The 17,965-nt window shown below is 36.4% G+C and overlaps 2 protein-coding genes across 2 annotated transcripts; both read left to right on the forward strand.

Moving 5' to 3' along the window:
* The first annotated feature begins 3,872 nt into the window (after positions 1-3,872).
* On the forward strand, positions 3,873-5,984 carry LOC145804471 (phenolic glucoside malonyltransferase 2-like). Its single transcript, XM_082898426.1, has one exon. The coding sequence runs from the start codon at positions 4,240-4,242 to the stop codon at positions 5,599-5,601; it is 1,362 nt and encodes a 453-aa protein (XP_082754552.1). The 5' UTR covers positions 3,873-4,239; the 3' UTR covers positions 5,602-5,984.
* A 638-nt stretch (positions 5,985-6,622) lies between these two features.
* Positions 6,623-8,255, forward strand: LOC114312979 (phenolic glucoside malonyltransferase 1). Its single transcript, XM_082920909.1, has 2 exons — positions 6,623-6,773; positions 7,897-8,255. Exons 1-2 carry the CDS (start codon positions 6,623-6,625, stop codon positions 8,253-8,255), a joined length of 510 nt encoding a protein of 169 aa, XP_082777035.1.
* Positions 8,256-17,965: the final 9,710 nt, after the last annotated feature.

The raw sequence follows: 17,965 nt of genomic DNA on the forward strand, positions 1-17,965 counted from the left end.
TCTCTCTCTCTCGCTCATCTCTGTTCTCTCCTTCTCTCACTTATCACTCTTCTCTCTGGCTCTCTCATCTCTCTCCGCTCTCTATATCTCTTGCTCATCTTTCTTCTCTCTCCTTCTCTCTCTATATCTCTTGTTTATCTCTTTTTGTTGTCTCTCTCTCTCTCTCTCTTTCTTTGTCTATCTCTCGCTCATCTTGTTTCTCTCTCTCTCTCTTTCTTTGTGTCTCTCTTACTCACTCATTGCTCTTCTCTCTGGTTTTCTCATCTCTCTTCGCTCTTTTACTCATCTTTCTTCTCTCTCTATCTCTCTATATATCTCTTGTTCATCTCTTTTTGATGTCTTTCTCGCTCTCTCTCTATCTCTTTGTCTATCTCTCGCTCATCTTGTTTCTCTCTCTTTTTTTTTTCTCTCTCTCTTTCTTTGTGTCTCTCTTACTCACTCATCGCTTTTCTCTCTGGCTTTCTCATCTCTCTTCGCTCTCTTACTCATCTTTCTTCTCTCTCTATCTCTTTATATATCTTTTGTTCATCTCTTTTTTATGTCTTTCTCGCTCTCTCTCTATCTCTTTGTCTATCTCTCGCTCATCTTGTTTCTCTCTCTGTGTCTCTCTTACTCATCTCTCTTCTCTTTCAATCATTCATTTCTCTCAATCACACTCGTTTCTTTCTCTAAGCCTATTGTTGTTGAAAGTGGAAAAAGTCAAAAAATGAAATGGGTCTCTCTCTCTATCTCTTTCTTTCTATGTCTCTCGCTCATCTCTCTTCTCTATCTCTCTCGTCTCTTTATCTCTCTCATTCATCTTTTTTTCTCTCTCTCTCTTTCTCTCTCTCTCTCTCTCTCTCTCTAAATGAGTCACGAATTCATTGTTTAGGGCTTGTTTGGTAACCATTTCATTTTTAGTTTTCAGTTTATATTTACAAAAATTTACAAAACTATCATAAAAATTTGTTTGATAATTTTTTTGGTTTATAAATGGTCGTCTTAGTTTATAAGTTTGAGAAAAAATTATAAACTCAAAAAATGATTTTACGTTAGTTTTTAAACAAAAATTTAAAAATTTGACTAACAAATTTTTTTTAATTAATTTTTTTCTAAATAATTTTTTTTTAATTAATTTTTTTCCAATCAAATTTTTTTTTCAATTATAATGTGTATGATCCCATTGTCATAAATAATAAAAAAATAAATATAAACATAGAACGTTGCATACTTTTGGTAATGAACCTCTTAAGCATAAAACGTTTTATGCCTTTGGTAGTGAATCTCCAAAGAGATTAAACCATTAATCATAGAACGTTTTATACCTTTGGTAATGAACCTCCTAAGCATAAAACGTTTTATGCCTTTGGTAGTGAATCTCCAAAGAGATTAAACCATTAAGCATAGAGCGTTTTATACCTTTGATAATGAACCTCATATGCATAAAATGTTTTATGCCTTTGGTAGTGAATCTCTAAAGAGATTAAACCATTAAGTATAAAGCGTTTTATACCTTTGGTAATGAACCTCCGAAGTATAAAACGTTTTATGCCTTTGGTAGTGAATCTCCAAAAAGATTAAACCATTAAGCATAGAGCGTTTTATACCTTTGGTAATGAACCTCCGAAGAGATTAAACCATTAAGCATGGAAAAGTTCATTTTTTATACTTGAACCACAATTTTTCACAACTTTTTAATCGAAATAAGCAAAGAATGGAGGGAGGTTGCAGAGATGATTATGCGAAGTTGATTAATTGGTTAGTACAAACAAACTTGATATTTAAAACATAAATCATTGAAATAAATTAAACAGCCCCCTAAATAGCATATAATAGTGCTGAAATTAAGCTATAGAAAGCAAGCAAAATTAAATAACCGGAGGTACTATTCACCGCCGGAGGTACTATTCAACGCCGGAAGTTACTATTCACCGTCGGAAGTTACTATTCATCTGATGGGGTAAATTATTTAAAGTAATAAATTACAACAGTTTATATACAATATTTAAATTACAGCAGATATGTGGGTGATGCAGCCATTCCATTAAAGCGATAAAAAAAACAGTTATGAAAAGAAGTAAATGAAGTATTTAAACAAATTATATCATAGTTTTAAATTAAATAAAAATTTGCGAAAACTCACCTTTTGGGGAAACGATGAATTTTCTGAGTTACAAACTTTCTATTGATTACTCTCAAGTCTGTGGAATGTGTTCTTAATTCTCAGTCCAAAATTTGGAATTACAGTTTAGTTTTTGAATGGTGTATTGATGAAATAGAAATAAAAATATCAAAGAAAATATTTTATTTTCCCGCTCTCTCTTCCCAAACTCTCTCGCACCACTTCTTTTTTCTCTCTCTAATTCTCTAATCTAATTCTCAAACCCTTCCTCCTTTTTTCTTTTTTCTCTTTTTGATTAACCTCCCTCCTCTCCTTTTGATTCTCTAGACTTTTTCTTTTTCTTTCTTCCTTCTGCTGAGCCTCCCTCATTTTTCATTTTATTTCTCTTGATTGCCTTATATAGGCATATAATAATAATAATAATAATAATAATAATATAATAATAATATAAACATAATAATAATAAAAATATAAATATAAATATATATACATATTGTTTGATGTGGGTATCAAACGAGTTGTTTTTATTATTTTATAGTATATATCATATAATATATAAAATACATATAATATATAATTTATATCAAAATACTAAACAGATAATATAATAATATAATTATATATAAAATACGAAACATATAATATAACAATATCATTTTTTTTATTATTTTCTTTTATATATATAAAATATATAATTTATATCAATTTATATAATAATACCAAAAATATGAATAAACACATAAAATTATGTAAAATTACAAAAATACTAAACTAATGAAATATTTAGTATTTTAAAATAATTTGGCCAAAGTGGTGAAAGTTGGGATTAATGCTCAAATTCCATCTTTCTTAATGATGATTCTGTGAGAAACACATTCTAATTGTCATCATCGGATAATTAAAAAAAAGCGCCTAAGTCTTTGGGCCGGTCAAAATTAAGGTGTCTACAAGAACTTTTGACTTTTTTAACTTTTTTATGAGAGAAATAATATAATAATTATGAATTAGATGTAATATTTTATCTTATTAAATTAAAAAATTTATTTTATTTTTTATAACTATTTCAGTTAAAATAACCTTTAAACCAACTTTCCAAATGGAACTATAGAGTTTTCTGTCAAAAGCGTGGGCAAAATTTCTATCACGTGGGCTCTACCACCCCATTTGCTACGCTCATTTCTAATATTGATTCACATAGGAGGTCAAAACGATTCACATAGTTAGACTAACGGTTGGTTTGGAAGGGTTTATTGGGTTTTTTTGGCTCAATAAGTCATAAAAGACAGAATAGGTTCATGAGCCACAACAAACAAAACATCCCATCCAACCCCATAATCATTACACTCTTCTCTCACAAAAAATTAAAAAAACCAAAAAGTTAAAAGCCTTTCCCAAACTAAATTTTTAAGTCCAAACTCGTATAATCAAAAAAGTTAAAAAATTAAAAAATCAACCCACATTCCAAACGGAGGCTAAAGATAATGAAAATAACAGTACAAAACGATTCACATAGTAGGTCACGTCATTAATTAGAGGTACTGACGAAATTAAGCATATAGCATTCTTTCCAACACGCCGGCCCATAAGAAATACGGCGCTGCTTGAGGGCCCGAATTTCGGGGTCGAATGCCCCGAAATTTTCACTTTAGGTAAAAAAAAAAAAAAAAAAAAAAAAGGAAAAAAGAAAGAAAAAAAGAAAACAGTTTCTAAAAATGGAAATTAGGGACATTAGGGGCAAATTTTTTAGGGCCACCAATCATTTTCCTAAGAAATATTCTTTATTTATAGCCTCACTCACATTTGAAGATCAGATCAATAGCCCATACCCCACCTAGTTGGTTTTCAGGAAGAATCCAAATCCTTTTTGTTCAACTCAACCATATCAGTACGATGACTTTTATGTACAAATAAAAAAAAATATAATGACATTTATTTTATATTTTAAAATTTTGTTATTATGTACCGATCATGATAATGAATAAAGAAAAAAATATCTGGTTCAAAAAAACAAAAAGAATAAAGAAAAAAATATATTAAATTTATTAATTTAAATAATATTTTTCATAGTATAAATATAATTAATAAAGTAGTAGAGTTTCCGTATACACACCACCCGTTTCCTTGGTTTCTCTGATCTCATGGCAGCACCCAATCCGATGAAGGTGATTGAGGTTTGCAGAGTGGCTCCAACGCCTAGCTCACCTGCTTACTCGGCCGCCCAGACCTCTCTTCCTATTACATTCTTTGATGTGCTTTGGTTGAATATGCCTCCCGTGAAACGCCTTTTCTTCTACGAAGCCTCCTATTCAAGCACTACATTCTCAGAGATTGTTCTTCCTAAACTCAAGCACTCCCTCTCTCTCACACTCCACCACTACCTTCCTCTCGCCAGCAGTCTGACCTGGCCTCCAGATTCTGATAAACCCATTATCCAATACGTTGAAGGCGATGACGCAGTTTCACTTACCATAGTCGAGTCTGAAGCTGATTTCCACCATCTCTCGAGCAATAGCTTTCGCGAAATCAAAGAAATTCAACCCTTTTTACCCAACTTACCGGCCTCTGACACACGAGTACCCGCGATGGTATTGCAAATCACTCTGTTTCCAAACACTGGGTTTTCTATCGGTTACGCCACACACCATGCAGTACTTGACGGGAAAACTGCAACTATGTTTATGCAGTCTTGGGCTTCCATTTGCCAACGCGGGGGAGACTCAACATTAACCCCTGAATTGACTCCATTCTATGACAGGACAGTTATCGATGACCCAGATGATCTTGAGAAAACTTACCTAAACTTGGTAAGTAAATCCAACAACAAAAGCCTCATGATATTGGATGTGAATGTTTCACCTGATGCAATGCTTGGCACTTTCCAATTGACACGATCAAACATAGAAAATATGAAGAAGAGGGTGAATGGCCAGTGGCAAGAGAAGCATATGCAGAAACCATCCATTCATGTATCGACCTTTACAGTAACATGTGCCTACGTATGGGTTTGCCTAGTTAAAGCCCTGAAAATGAAGCCAGGGAAAGTTCATCTTGGATTCACCGTTGATTGCCGGGCTCGCTTGGAACCCCCTGTCCCTTCAACTTATTTTGGGAATTGCGTTGCGGCTCATGTCGGAAATGCAGATTCAAACGATTTAATAGGAGAAGATGGGGTGGCCATGGCAGCTAAAGCAATTGGTGAAGTTATAAGACGTTTGAGTGATAGACTTCTACTAAACGAGGTTGGGCTGTCTGAATTGGCTTCGGTAGACATGGACAGGGTATTTAGCATTGCAGGTTCACCACGCTTTGAGCTTTACAAGACTGACTTTGGGTGGGGGAGACCAAGGAAGGTTGAGATAACATCAATTGATAAAAATGGAGCCTTCTCTCTTTCAGAATCAAGAGATGGCGATGGTGGGATTCAGATTGGGATAATGTTGAAGAAACACGAAATTGAAGCCTTTGCTTCTTTGTTTGCTAGTGGTCTTGAAGCTTATTAACATGGGGTGCAATTAGATAGTCTTTAAAATTTCATTTTTATGATGTGCAAGTTCTACTGACCTCACCATGGATGGGTGGGCAGTCATTAAAAACTCGATCTGGAAAACCATTTGAAGAGCTTTCTGGGCAAATAAATCTACACCGTTATTGGCCTCCTGCCAGAGTCTATTTTGTGTTTGGTACACAAGTCATTCTTTACATTTGCAATGTAATTTTTTTTTTTTGGGGGGGGGGGGGGGGTGTTCCAGACTGCCTCTGATCATGATTGGGGGAGCTGTTTGGGTCTATGGAATCACTACGGTCTCATTTTGATAATTTAAATTATTTATTTTGTAAGAGCTTTCATATATATACTTATAAAAAAAAGTTTAAGTTCATTAAATAATTATAACATATTTAATTTATTGTGTTTATTATTAAAAAAATAAATAATTTATTTTTAAAAATAAATTTATTATCTATTTTTTAAAAAATAAATACCATAAATAGAATAGACAATAATAATCTCATCGATCTTATTTTTTTAGAGGTAATATATCAAAAAAAAAAAATAAAAAAAATTACAACAGATTCCGTAGCGAACCGGTCCAAACATCACTCTCCGCTCCAACTCTTGGACCGAAGGCAAACAGCCTGTTTATTTATGTACCATTCAAAAACAAAACCAGCAATGATAGAGACCACTAAAAATTCCATCACTAATAGCTTTAATGAGTTAGAAAATGTAAAATATAAAAGAAAAAAGAAAAACACAAGAGACAACCATCACATCAAAAGGAGAGCCACCTCATTAGTGCTCTCATAGTGCTTCCTTTTTAGTGCTCCCAAGCATTAATCAAACAAAAATATAAAAAACAAAAAAACAAATTCGAAAGGCAATTATCAAAAATCCCATACTGCATACAGTCCAATATCCACCATACTAACGCGTATTTAGCTTAAGGGTCCAGCTTGTCTCAAAACAGGACCGGCATATAGTACTCGACGAGTTCTACACATTGAACGGTTCGGATTATCAAAATGGGACTCGTGGTGGGCCCTCACGGGCCCAATAGCACGGTCCAGTCCGATCTTGGACTGGATCAAAGCCACTGTCTTAGCGGGTCCAGCTTGTCTCAAGTTGAGATCAAGACTGGATCCATCCAGTCCGGCTCATGGGGTCCTTTTTTGGGTCTGTTTTGATAATCCGAACCGTTCAATGTGTAGAACTCGTCGAGTACTATGTGCCTATAAAAAATCACGTTGATCGGATATCAATAGCTATGTGATCAAATCAGTTTTGTATAAAAAAAATAGACGGTGAAAAAATTAACGGTTGATAAAAAACTGTTTTGTTCACATAGCTATCGCTATCCGATCAACGTAATTTTTTACAGGCATATAGTACTCGACGAGTTCTACACATTGAACGGTTCGGATTATCAAAACGAGACCCATAATGAACTCTCACGAGCCCAACAACACATTCCAATCTGATCTTGGACTTGAGCAAAGCGACTGCCTTAGCTTAAAGCATTATCTTTTAAGATGAATCTGGAACCAATCCTTTCAACGCGTATTTAGCTTCAAGCACTATCTTTTAATGATGAATTTGAAATCAGTCTTTTTTTTTTTTTTTTTTTTTTTTGCGCTTATTTTGAGGATAATTATTCAGTAGTTTCAGAATATAAATACTTAATATTTTATAATATTATAATTGATAGAGAAGATGCATAAGTAAGATATTGTGTTAGACGATTGAAAAATATGAGAGACATATTGAATGATAATTAGTAAATGAATATAAACACGTAATATTCTGAAAATATTTTATAATTTCTCTAGTTTGAGAAATAGTTTAAAAATTAATTTTAAATTTTTTTTTGAAAAAATATATAAAAAATAAAAAGATGATATAATTAAAAAAAATTAAAATATAACTTTTTAACTTTAAATTAAATTATCAAAATAGCCCTTTAAGATGAATATGAATCCAGTCCATACCATCGGTTGACTGGTCAGTAGATTTCACTGCCAACGAAATTATACATAAACAAACAAAAATCCAATTCACTTGTTTGATTTTGATTGATTTTTAAAAAATTAAATTTTTTATTTTTTATATTTTTTTATTAAAAAATTTACTTAAAACTCTTCTATTACATGTGAAAAAGACGACTTAATTTATTTTTCTCCACAAATCCTTTAAAGAGGAAGTGCATAATTGATAAGAATGAAGTATTATATTCTTTTTCTTTTCTTAAGTAATATTATCAAAATAACGTGTCATATTACTATTTATATCGGAAATGCAGATTCAAACGATTTAATAGGAGAAGATGGGGTGGCCATGGCAGCTAAAGCAATTGGTGAAGTTATAAGACGTTTGAGTGATAGACTTCTACTAAACGAGGTCGGGCTGTCTGAATTGGCTTCGGTAGACATGGACAGGGTATTTAGCATTGCAGGTTCACCACGCTTTGAGCTTTACAAGACTGACTTTGGGTGGGGGAGACCAAGGAAGGTTGAGATAACATCAATTGATAAAAATGGAGCCTTCTCTCTTTCAGAATCAAGAGATGGCGATGGTGGGCTTCAGATTGGGATAATGTTGAAGAAACACGAAATTGAAGCCTTTGCTTCTTTGTTTGCTAGTGGTCTAGAAGCTTATTAACATGGGGTGCAACTAGATAGTCTTAAAAATTTCATTTTTATGATGTGCAAGTTCTACCGACTTCACCATGGATGGGTGGGCAGTCATTAATAACTCGATCTGGGAAACCATTTGAAGAGCTTTCTTGGCAAATAAATGTACACCATTATTGGCCTCCTGCCAAAGTCTATTTTGTGTTTGGTGCAAGTCATTCTTTACATTTGCAATGTAATTTTTTTTTTTGGGGGGGCCTCTAGATTGCCTCTAATTGCCTCTAGTCATGATTAGGGGAGCTGTCTGAGTCTGTGAAATCACTTGGGGTCTTATTTTGATAATTTAAATTGTTAATTTTATAAAAATTTTTATATATATGATAATAAAAAAAGTTAAGTTTATTAAATAATTATAACATATTCAATTTATTGTGTTTATTACTAAAAAATATAAATAATCAATTTTTAAAAATAAATTTATTATCTATTTTTTTAAAAATAAATACCATAAATAGAATAGACAATAATAATCATATCCATCTTATTTTTTTAGAGATAATATACAAAAAAAAATTAAAAATTAAAAATTAAAATTAAAATTAAAATAAATTACTCAAATTATTAAAACAGATTCCCTAGTGAGCGGGTCCAAATAGCACTCTCCGCTCCAAATCTTGGACAGAAGGAAAGCAGCCTAATTATATACCATTCAAAAACAAAAAAACAAATTCGAAAGGCAATTATCAAAAGAATAATGATTTGTAGCTCGAATTTTCTCCCTCCTAATCCCCCGAATGTCCAAAACGACGTCGTTTTGGGCATTCTTTTTTTTTTTTTTTTTTCTTCTTCTTCGTCTTGCACGTCTGAAACAGAGGGAGAGGAGAAGGAGAGGGAGAGAGAGAGGGAGAGGGAGAGGGAGAGGAGACGGAGAAAGAGAGAGAGAGAGAGAGAGAGAGAGAGAGAGAGGAGGCAGGTCGTCGTCGCAGCACCCTCCGCCTGCCGTCTCAGCCTTCCGCCGTTGCCTCTGCCCATCGTCGCAGCCCCGCCTCCGCCGATCGTCGTCGCAGCCTCTACCTCGCAGCCCCCGCCCCTCCTCCGCCTCTGGCCCAATTTGTTGGCCCCCTCCAGTCCCTCCTCCTCCTCCTCCTCCTCCTCCTTCTTCCTTCTCTTCTTCTTCTTCCTTCTGATTTTCTTCTTCTTCTTCTTCTAAAAAAAAAAAAAAAAAAGATGAAAACGCCGAAAACGACATCGTTTTCGTTTCGGGAGAATTCGAGAAAGCTCTTTCGAGCTACGTAGCATTACCGTTATCAAAAACCCCATACTGCATACCAGTCCAACATCCACCGTACTAACGCGTATTTAGCTTCATGCACTATCTTTTAAGATGAATCTGAAACCAGTCCTTTCAACGCGCATTTAAATTCAAGCACTATCTTCTTTTAATGATGAATTTGAACCCGGTCTTTTTTTTTTTCCACTTATTTTGAGAGGTTATTATTCAGTAATTCTAAAGTATAAATATTTAATATTTTATAATATTATAATTAATAAAGAAGGTGAATAGGTGAGATATTGTATTGAATGATTAGAAAACATGAGGGACATATCGAATGATGATTGATAAAGAAGTACGGACACGTAATATTCTGAAAATATTTTATAATTTCTCTATTTAAAGAAGTAGTTTAAAAATAATTTTTTTAATTTTTTTTTTGAAAAAATGTATAAAAAATAAAAAATAATATAATTAAAAAAAATTAATATATAACTTTTTAACTTTCAATTAAATTATCAAAATAGCCCTTTAAGATGAATATGAATCCAGTCCATACCAGAGTTGTCCATATGTGTACTGCTCATAAGGAATAGACATCCGGTCATGGCGGTCCCGAAGTTTTTTCCTAACTCGTTCGGCAAAAAGGATAGGGAGGCCATCAATAAATTTAGCTTTCCAGTGAGTACTGTTAGCATCAGGGCGGTGGATAACCTTAAGAAGGAAAACATCCTCGTACCACCGGAAATGGGTTAAGGATGGACAACGCAAATTCTGGAGAAGCTCACGGCCACGGTCCTGAGTAGATGTACTGGTACCAACAAAATGGTAAATAATGGTCTGGATAAGAGTATAGACAGCATCTGGCTGTTGTACTTGCTGATTGGTAGTCGGGTCAAGTTCTAATTTGATCGCGGTTAATATTTCAGTTTGTTTGATGGGAGTCATAATACGATCCCACCAACCTTTGAGAACCCCGGTAAAGCCATTAATAATAAACTTAGCAATGGCCTGGTCATTATTACTGTATTGGCGACAAACAGTAGCATACATCATCATTTGATGTAACTTCTTATAAATGCCAAATTCTGATTCACCATCAATATTCCATTCATAAATGGTTTTACCATGGTAACTATTTTGTTCATTAAGATAAGCTTCTTCATAAAGAATATCTGGAGGAGCAGGTCTGGAATAGTAGTTTCTGGTATGGGGTAAAAATCCTGGTTTAGCGGAACTGTAATAGTTTAGCTTGCTTACAGATGAGGGTTCCTGAAAGTTCAATTGAATTTCCTGAATTTGTTCTGGTGATAAAGTATTCTGATCAGGGCTGGATTCAGCGCGTAGCATGTGGATAGATCCACTGCTAGATTGTCCTGGAGGCTTAGGAGGGTCTGGAGGGCGGACATTAAGTGTCTGCATTTTCTGTAAAAGAGTGTCCATAAACTCAGTATTAGACGATTTTAACTTAAAGTTAGTGATGTCTAATGATGGTTTAATAGATACGGGATGGAGTGTCGAAACTCCTGTGACAGGTAGAGCTAAGGTTCTATCCTTAAAGGTAGAAACAGCTTCTTCAACTCGGGTTAACTGCTTACTGATGGTTTGACAGATAAGATTGGTATAATTATTCTGTCTGGCTAAAGATCCTTCGGCTTTGGAAAGTTTTCCGGATTGGGCATCTATATATGCAGTGGCTGATAACGGTTGTCTGGTAGTTTCGCCATTTGGAACTAATTCCAAGGCTTGAGGAGGCGGATGTATAGAATGGATAACTTGTCCTTCTGTAGTAGTCCAGGCTTTATACTGATCTTCAATAACGGTTATTTGTGATTGGGTGGCTGTATAATACCATTCAACAAAGGGTATTAATTTCTGGTGTAACTCAAGATGTTGATAATATTGAGTTTTATAATTAGCTAACTGGTCAGGGGTATGATTGGTGAAATACCAATCCCTAAATTCTTTATATTGTTTCTGGTTAAATTCCTGGTTTAATATTTTTCTATTTTCACTGCCTGGTGTAAAATCCATCAAAGGTCAAAATTCATATCACTGGCCGTTGGGCTATCTGGTGATGGTGTTGGTGCGGTATAAACACCATGAGGAATTCGGTTTTGGGAAAGACGGACTCCTTGGATTTCTGAAGTCATAGGATCATCCTGTGGATCACTAGGTGGTCTACTAGGCGGTCTAGAGGGTATCTGTTGAAGAATATTTTCTATCTGTCTTCTGGTTGGAGCATTATCTACAGATTGGCGGCTGGATTCTGGAAAGTCCACTTGGTAAGGAGGAACAGATCTAAAACTGTTATTAGAAAGACTTCTAGGGGCAGTTCTAAAACTGGCATTAGAAGAATTGCTTCTGGTAAGCATAGGTTTCTGAAATCGGAGGTAGACATTACCTCTGTCTGTCTGGATAACATCATCTATGTTATGCTAGATGAGAGGTTTAGGAGGGACAGCATTGGAAATCTCCCATCTGTCAGGAAAAGTTATATCCTTCCAAGGGAGGATCTTTGGAACCGCTACTTGACTGCTGTAAAGATTTGTTTCAATCAATACTGTTTTTCCTGCTTCAGTTTTCTTTTTGACATAAGGATTTAAAGTTGTTAAAGCCTTAATACAAATTCTGGAATGAACTGAAAAGGGAGGTGTTCCTGGTTTATACTCATAACCATGAGTAAGAACTCTAAGTTCTAAGGTTTCTGAAAGGTTAGTGTCACACAAGGCAACGCTAAGATTTGGATAAATGTCAAAATAAACTGGTCCATGAGACAAACTTGTCTCAATAGCTCCCATAAGTGAAGCACGCCAGTTAAGGCATCTGCCATCACGTAGGGTGCATTGGATGCTGGTGTTCTGACCAAGAAGAGTCAGAGGTTTGAAGGCGATTTGTACTAATCCTATATGGATGTACTTATACTGTTTAACAAATGAAATAAAATCATTTATATGAATTAAATGAATGATTTCATCATTGTTCTGAATACAGGATGCGTGTTCAAAGGTTTTAATTATTTTTTTACTAAGAAAGTTAAAAGTTCCTTTCTTGTAAATGGTTGCTGGATCTACTGTTGGGATAGTCCATTTATCTAAGGCTTCCTTGACATCCTGGTAGGCTACTAATTCAGCGGCTTCGGCTAGAGAGGAAATAGTATTTCCTACTGATGTTACTGATCCTGCTTCTGGTATTTCTACTATATTATCTTGTGGATTGGACATGGTTGTATTGTGATCATATATGTCTAATTTATTAAATTTATATTTTTATTATGTGATAATTAAAACGTGGCTCTGATACCATGAAAGGTGCTCACTAAAGGTAAGATTAGCACGTCTGTCAACGACTTACGGGCATCAAACGGTCTACGCACTCTCTGCAACATGACCTAAACCCTACGCGACTTGAGTGACGTCCCACTAACCCTAACATTTAATTAACCTTACAAAAGCACAAACCCAAGAATTAATACACACATAATAATGACATAAATAAAATAAATTAGGACATATATGATCTCATAATACCTTTACTGTTGGGGTGGTGGAGGCCTTCTGGCTGCCCACACCACCAGATGCTCCTGGATCAGCACCTGGATCTCATGTAGATACTGTTCACAGGTGGCTAGCCTTTCTGATATGTACTGTTGGGTATAACAATCTGGTGGAAGACTAAGATAAAATTGTTTCTGTTGTAACCAAAATCTTTGGGCTGATAATAATGATTCTAATAAATCAACAGAGGGCATACATAGGTAAATACTAGAGACAAACTTTTATTAAAGAAGTAAAATATTTTACAGGGGGTTGGAAGAGATTACAAGGGAAGCAAGAGACTGAAAACAAAAACAAAATATGAAAATTTCTAAGTGCCTCAACAAGGGTGAAGGCATCCCTTTAAATACTACTAGGAAGATAAGATTACATTATTACATAAAGACAGGTGGCCTTCTTCGATTGAACCGACAGAATTCCTCCTTATCAACTTATCTTCAACTGTTTGGAAAAGGGAACAGTAATGGGGAACAACATCTTCCTTTTTCTGTTGATAATATCTGCTTTTGCAAAAGTTGCTTGTCCTGTTGTGCCGACGCCTAAAGCTTGGGGCCCTTGCCTTTACTGGATTTGTCTTTGGCCATCTTTTCCACTAGGACAGTTGTTAGAGAATCCCAAAAGTCGCCAAGATTGGGTTCTTCATCATCTTCGAATTATGACTCACCAGCCAACACGTGTTCGGCTGGATCTGACGCAGGTTCAGATGGAGTCTGACTAGTACCTGACCGCATAGATACGTCATCTTCCGGATTAACGGATTGGAGAAATTGTTCCTTCAGATAATCCATGCTTTTGACAATTAATTCATTGTCTGAAAGATGGGGATATTTCTGTTTTAACTCCTTTTGGACCTGGACAAAAGGATTAGAGACTGGAGAAGAGGATGGTGCTGGAAGTGCTGGTTGTTTGACGAATTCCCAGCAGGCTTGTCACGACCCAAACCCGGCCCTATGGGTTTAGCACCGTAACCGGCCAGTAATCCGAGATTACCGAAGGCCTGTAGAACAGTAGTACAGTAAAACAGAGTACAGGGCCTGGCGGAAGCCAATACAGTAAAGAAACAATGCCCAATGAGCTGTGACAGTCTGTATGCACAAAGACTTTTCATACATTCATACATAAACGGTACAGAACAGTATGCACAATATTTACAATCATTCAGACTAGGGACTTAGTCCCTGCATAACAGTACGATAAACATTCAGTCTATACAGAACAGTAAGACAGTGCAGAAGGGGAAAATCTGAAACACCCCTAAGCCTTAACAATTAGGCTCGGAACCTCGCAGTGAGGCACATAGGCTGGCTTGACAAAACTGGAGTAACCCTGACGCTCCTAGCCGCGGTCTGGTGCCTGTACACCTACATATATATATGAGCAGTGAGCTAAAGCCCAGTGAATAACATAGTGCGTAAAGAGGTTAAGAATGAATGTCCTTACAGTATGAAAACAGTTCATTTCAATCAGTCTTTCAGTTGTTCAGTACAGTAAACAGTCATATGTGGTACATCCGTTAGCATAATAGTAAACAGTAGGTCTAGAAGACCGAACAGTAATGATGGCCATCAGTCAGTAAACAGTAGTGGTTCCAACAAGGGAACCGACAGAGATCTCTGTAACAGTAACAGTAACAGTAACAGTAGGTGCTAAGGATGCCACAATACAGTTCAGAATATAGGACATACATTCATTCAGTTAACAGTAATCAGTTCAGAAACAGTACAGTTCAGTTGTTCATAAAATAATCATTTGTGAACATATCTTTACACAATCGTTACTCACAGAGTTCGGGCTACAGTATGCTAGAGCGTGCCTCCCCAATCGCCAACCCTACACAGTTAACAGATTGAACACACTAAGCTACACAGCTGGGAAAGATAATAACTTAATCCCTAAGTTGCCTCGATGTGTTCTACATCTATATCCTCAATATGATGTCTTAAACTAGGCCTAAGAATGCCTAGAATGGGATGAGGATGCAAAGATGTACTCGAAAAGCAGTTTTAGAAAAACAGAGTCCCGCTCGAGCGCAGGTTTCCCCGCTCGAGCGGACATGCAACAAAGGTACACGCTCGAGCGTCAACTTTCCCGCTCGAGCGTACTGTAAAAGTACTGGATGGGTAAAATCTCCGCTCGACGCCCGCTCGAGCTTGAGACATGACTCCACTCAAGCGCCCAATACTCCGCTCGAGCGGACTGTAAAACAGTGCAGAGAGATGTTGGATGCTCGGATTTCATGCTCGAGCGGCACTTCCCCCGCTCGAGCGAAAGTGCAGAATCTGGGAATTCTAGATTGCACCTCCAAGCTCAAACTCACATTCAAATGCATCAAAACCAATCCTCTTGGGCCCATTTTCTGGAAAACATTTATAAACACATAGAATATCCTAGTTCAAAGCTCAATTTTGAGAAATCAAGGCCCAAGGGTGTTTAATTCAAACTCAATTTCAAACCAATTTCATGAACAATATGAACGCGCAAACATGCATGAATTCAAATCAATTCAAAGCTCCAATTTGATGCTCCAAGGAGCCAATTGTTTCCAAAACATGATGAAATCATGGACTACACTCAAGACATGAACATGCATGTAACATTTTGCCATGAAAACAACTCAAAATCCAACAATACTAATATGCATGCAAAGATTGGGCTTCAATTCACCATTAATGAACCAAATCATGACTTAGCTCTACAATTGGACATGAACCATGCATGAATCAACTTAAAGATAGGTTAAAAGGATGAAATTCATACCTAGGTTCCTTGAATGCAAGTCTAGAGGTTCAATTTAGAAATCTACACTTCAATTAGCAAGCAATTCTCCAAGTTCCAAGCAATCCAAGATGAAAATCAATCTCTCACTCTCTCCCTCTCAAGGTCGGCTAAGCACAAGGAGAAATGGCTGATGAGGTTATGTTGTTCAAGTGCAAGGAGTTCAAAGGTGTATGAGTTAGTGGGCACTTAGGGCTAGTTTGGTAAATAAGGCCAACTTAAGCAGTTGATCAAGATTTAATCTAATTTACTCATACCTAATCAGTTTTCAGATAATTATACCATAAAATCACATTAATTATGATGATCATAAAACAATAACCAATTCCCAGTTCGGCCGTCGATAAGGCCTTCAATTAACAGTTTAAACAGAAAACATGAACAGATCAAATAATCAATCAAAAAGATAGAATACAAATTAACATACATACTTAGTCAGTTCAGTTCCAGTTTTCGGTCAGTCAGTTCAGTACTTTCACCAGTCCAATTATCAGTCATAATCAGTTCAGTTTAACGGTAATCAATGTTTATCGGTAATCAATAAGTCATTAATCGGTAAACAGTATGAGGGTTGTTACAGTCTCTCCTCCTTAAAAAGAGTTTAGTCCTCTAAACTCGAGTTACCTTCATTCTGGAAGAAAACAGGGTTCAGTGGAAACAGTTCAGGATATCTTTTAGCCATGTCATCTTCCCTTTCCCAAGTGGCATACACACCACCATGGTTTTGCCAGTCGACTTTCACCAATGGGATCTCTTTATTTCTCAACTTCTTGATCCGTATGTTTACAATCTGTATGGGCCGTTCCTCGTAAGTGTAGTCATCACTCAGCACTACACGAGTAGGCTCTATTACATGGAAAGGATCCCGGAGGTAGTCTCTTAACATAGAAATGTGGAAGACGTTATGCATGTGCTCCATTTCAGGAGAGAGCGCGACTTGATACGCCACCGGATTGATTTTCTCAATAATCTCATATGGTCCGACGTATCTCGGCGCTAACTTGCCTTTGACTCCAAAACGAGTCTGGCCTTTCATCGGTGTTACCTTCACAAAAACGTGATCACCCACTTCATACTCTCTGTCTCGTCTTCTGACGTCAGCATAACTCTTCTGTCTGCTCTGCGCAGTTTTCAGTCTTTGTTGTATCAGTTTCACTTTCTCGGTCGTTTCATATACAATCTCGGGCCCAAGCAAAGGCCCGTCTCCAACTTCTGCCCAGCAAATCGGAGATCTACATTTCCTGCCATACAATGCCTCGAAAGGCGCCATACCAATACTCGAATGGTAGCTGTTATTGTAGGCGAATTCAGCTAAGGGCAAATGACTTTCCTAATTTCCCTGAAAATCAAGGACACACATTCTCAGTAAATCCTCCAGAGTTTGGATGGTCCTTTCTGATTGGCCATCTGTCTGAGGATGATAGGCACTACTCAGCCTCAATTCAGTACCCAATGCAGTCTGTAGGCTTTGCCAAAACCTCGATGTAAACTTCGAATCCCTGTCAGAAACAATAGACACAGGCACTCCATGCAGTCTCACAATTTCATCAATATAGAGTATAGCCAATTTGTCCGCATTATAGATTGTCTTAACAGGTAAGAAGTGAGCAGATTTAGTCAGTCTATCAACAATAACCCAAATCGAGTCCATACCTTTATTGGAGCGAGGCAATCCCACTATAAAATCCATGGTGATATGCTCCCACTTCCATTCCGGTATTGGTAAGGGCTGTAACAAGCCTGCGGGTCGTTGATGTTCAGCTTTGACCTGTTGGCAATGAAGATATTTGGACACAAAGTCAGCAATTTCTTTCTTCATTCCCGGCCACCAGAAATTCTGTTTCAGATCTTGGTACATTTTCGTATTCCCCGGGTGGATAGAAAATTTTGAGTTGTGGCCCTCTTGCAGAACTCTTCTTTTCAGTTCAGTGTCATTCAGTACACACAGTCTCTCTTGAAATTTCAGCACATTGTTCTCAAATTTGAATCCCGGTCTCGGTTTAGATTCTCTTTCTTCGATGATCTTCTTCAAGAAATCATCCAGTTGCTGTTTTTCTTTAATCTCTTCAATCAGTGCCGGTTGAGCAGAAATAGCAGCTAAGGTTCCACCTTGTTCTCGCAAAACAACTTCAA

The sequence above is a fragment of the Camellia sinensis genome, chromosome 1, assembly GCF_055761805.1.
Source record: "Camellia sinensis isolate YWXY chromosome 1, ASM5576180v1, whole genome shotgun sequence".
In the NCBI taxonomy this organism is placed as follows: domain Eukaryota; kingdom Viridiplantae; phylum Streptophyta; class Magnoliopsida; order Ericales; family Theaceae; genus Camellia; species Camellia sinensis.

What these genes read in the sequence shown, in the direction of transcription:
- LOC114312979 (XM_082920909.1), top strand. Translation starts at nt 6,623, where the DNA reads ATGGGACTCGTGGTGGGCCCTCACGGGCCCAATAGCACGGTCCAGTCC. An exon ending in CTCATGGGGTCCTTTTTTGG is followed by an intron (nt 6,774 to 7,896) that starts GTCTGTTTTGAT and finishes TCGGAAATGCAG; the next exon opens with ATTCAAACGATTTAATAGGA.
- LOC145804471 (XM_082898426.1), top strand. Translation starts at nt 4,240, where the DNA reads ATGGCAGCACCCAATCCGATGAAGGTGATTGAGGTTTGCAGAGTGGCT.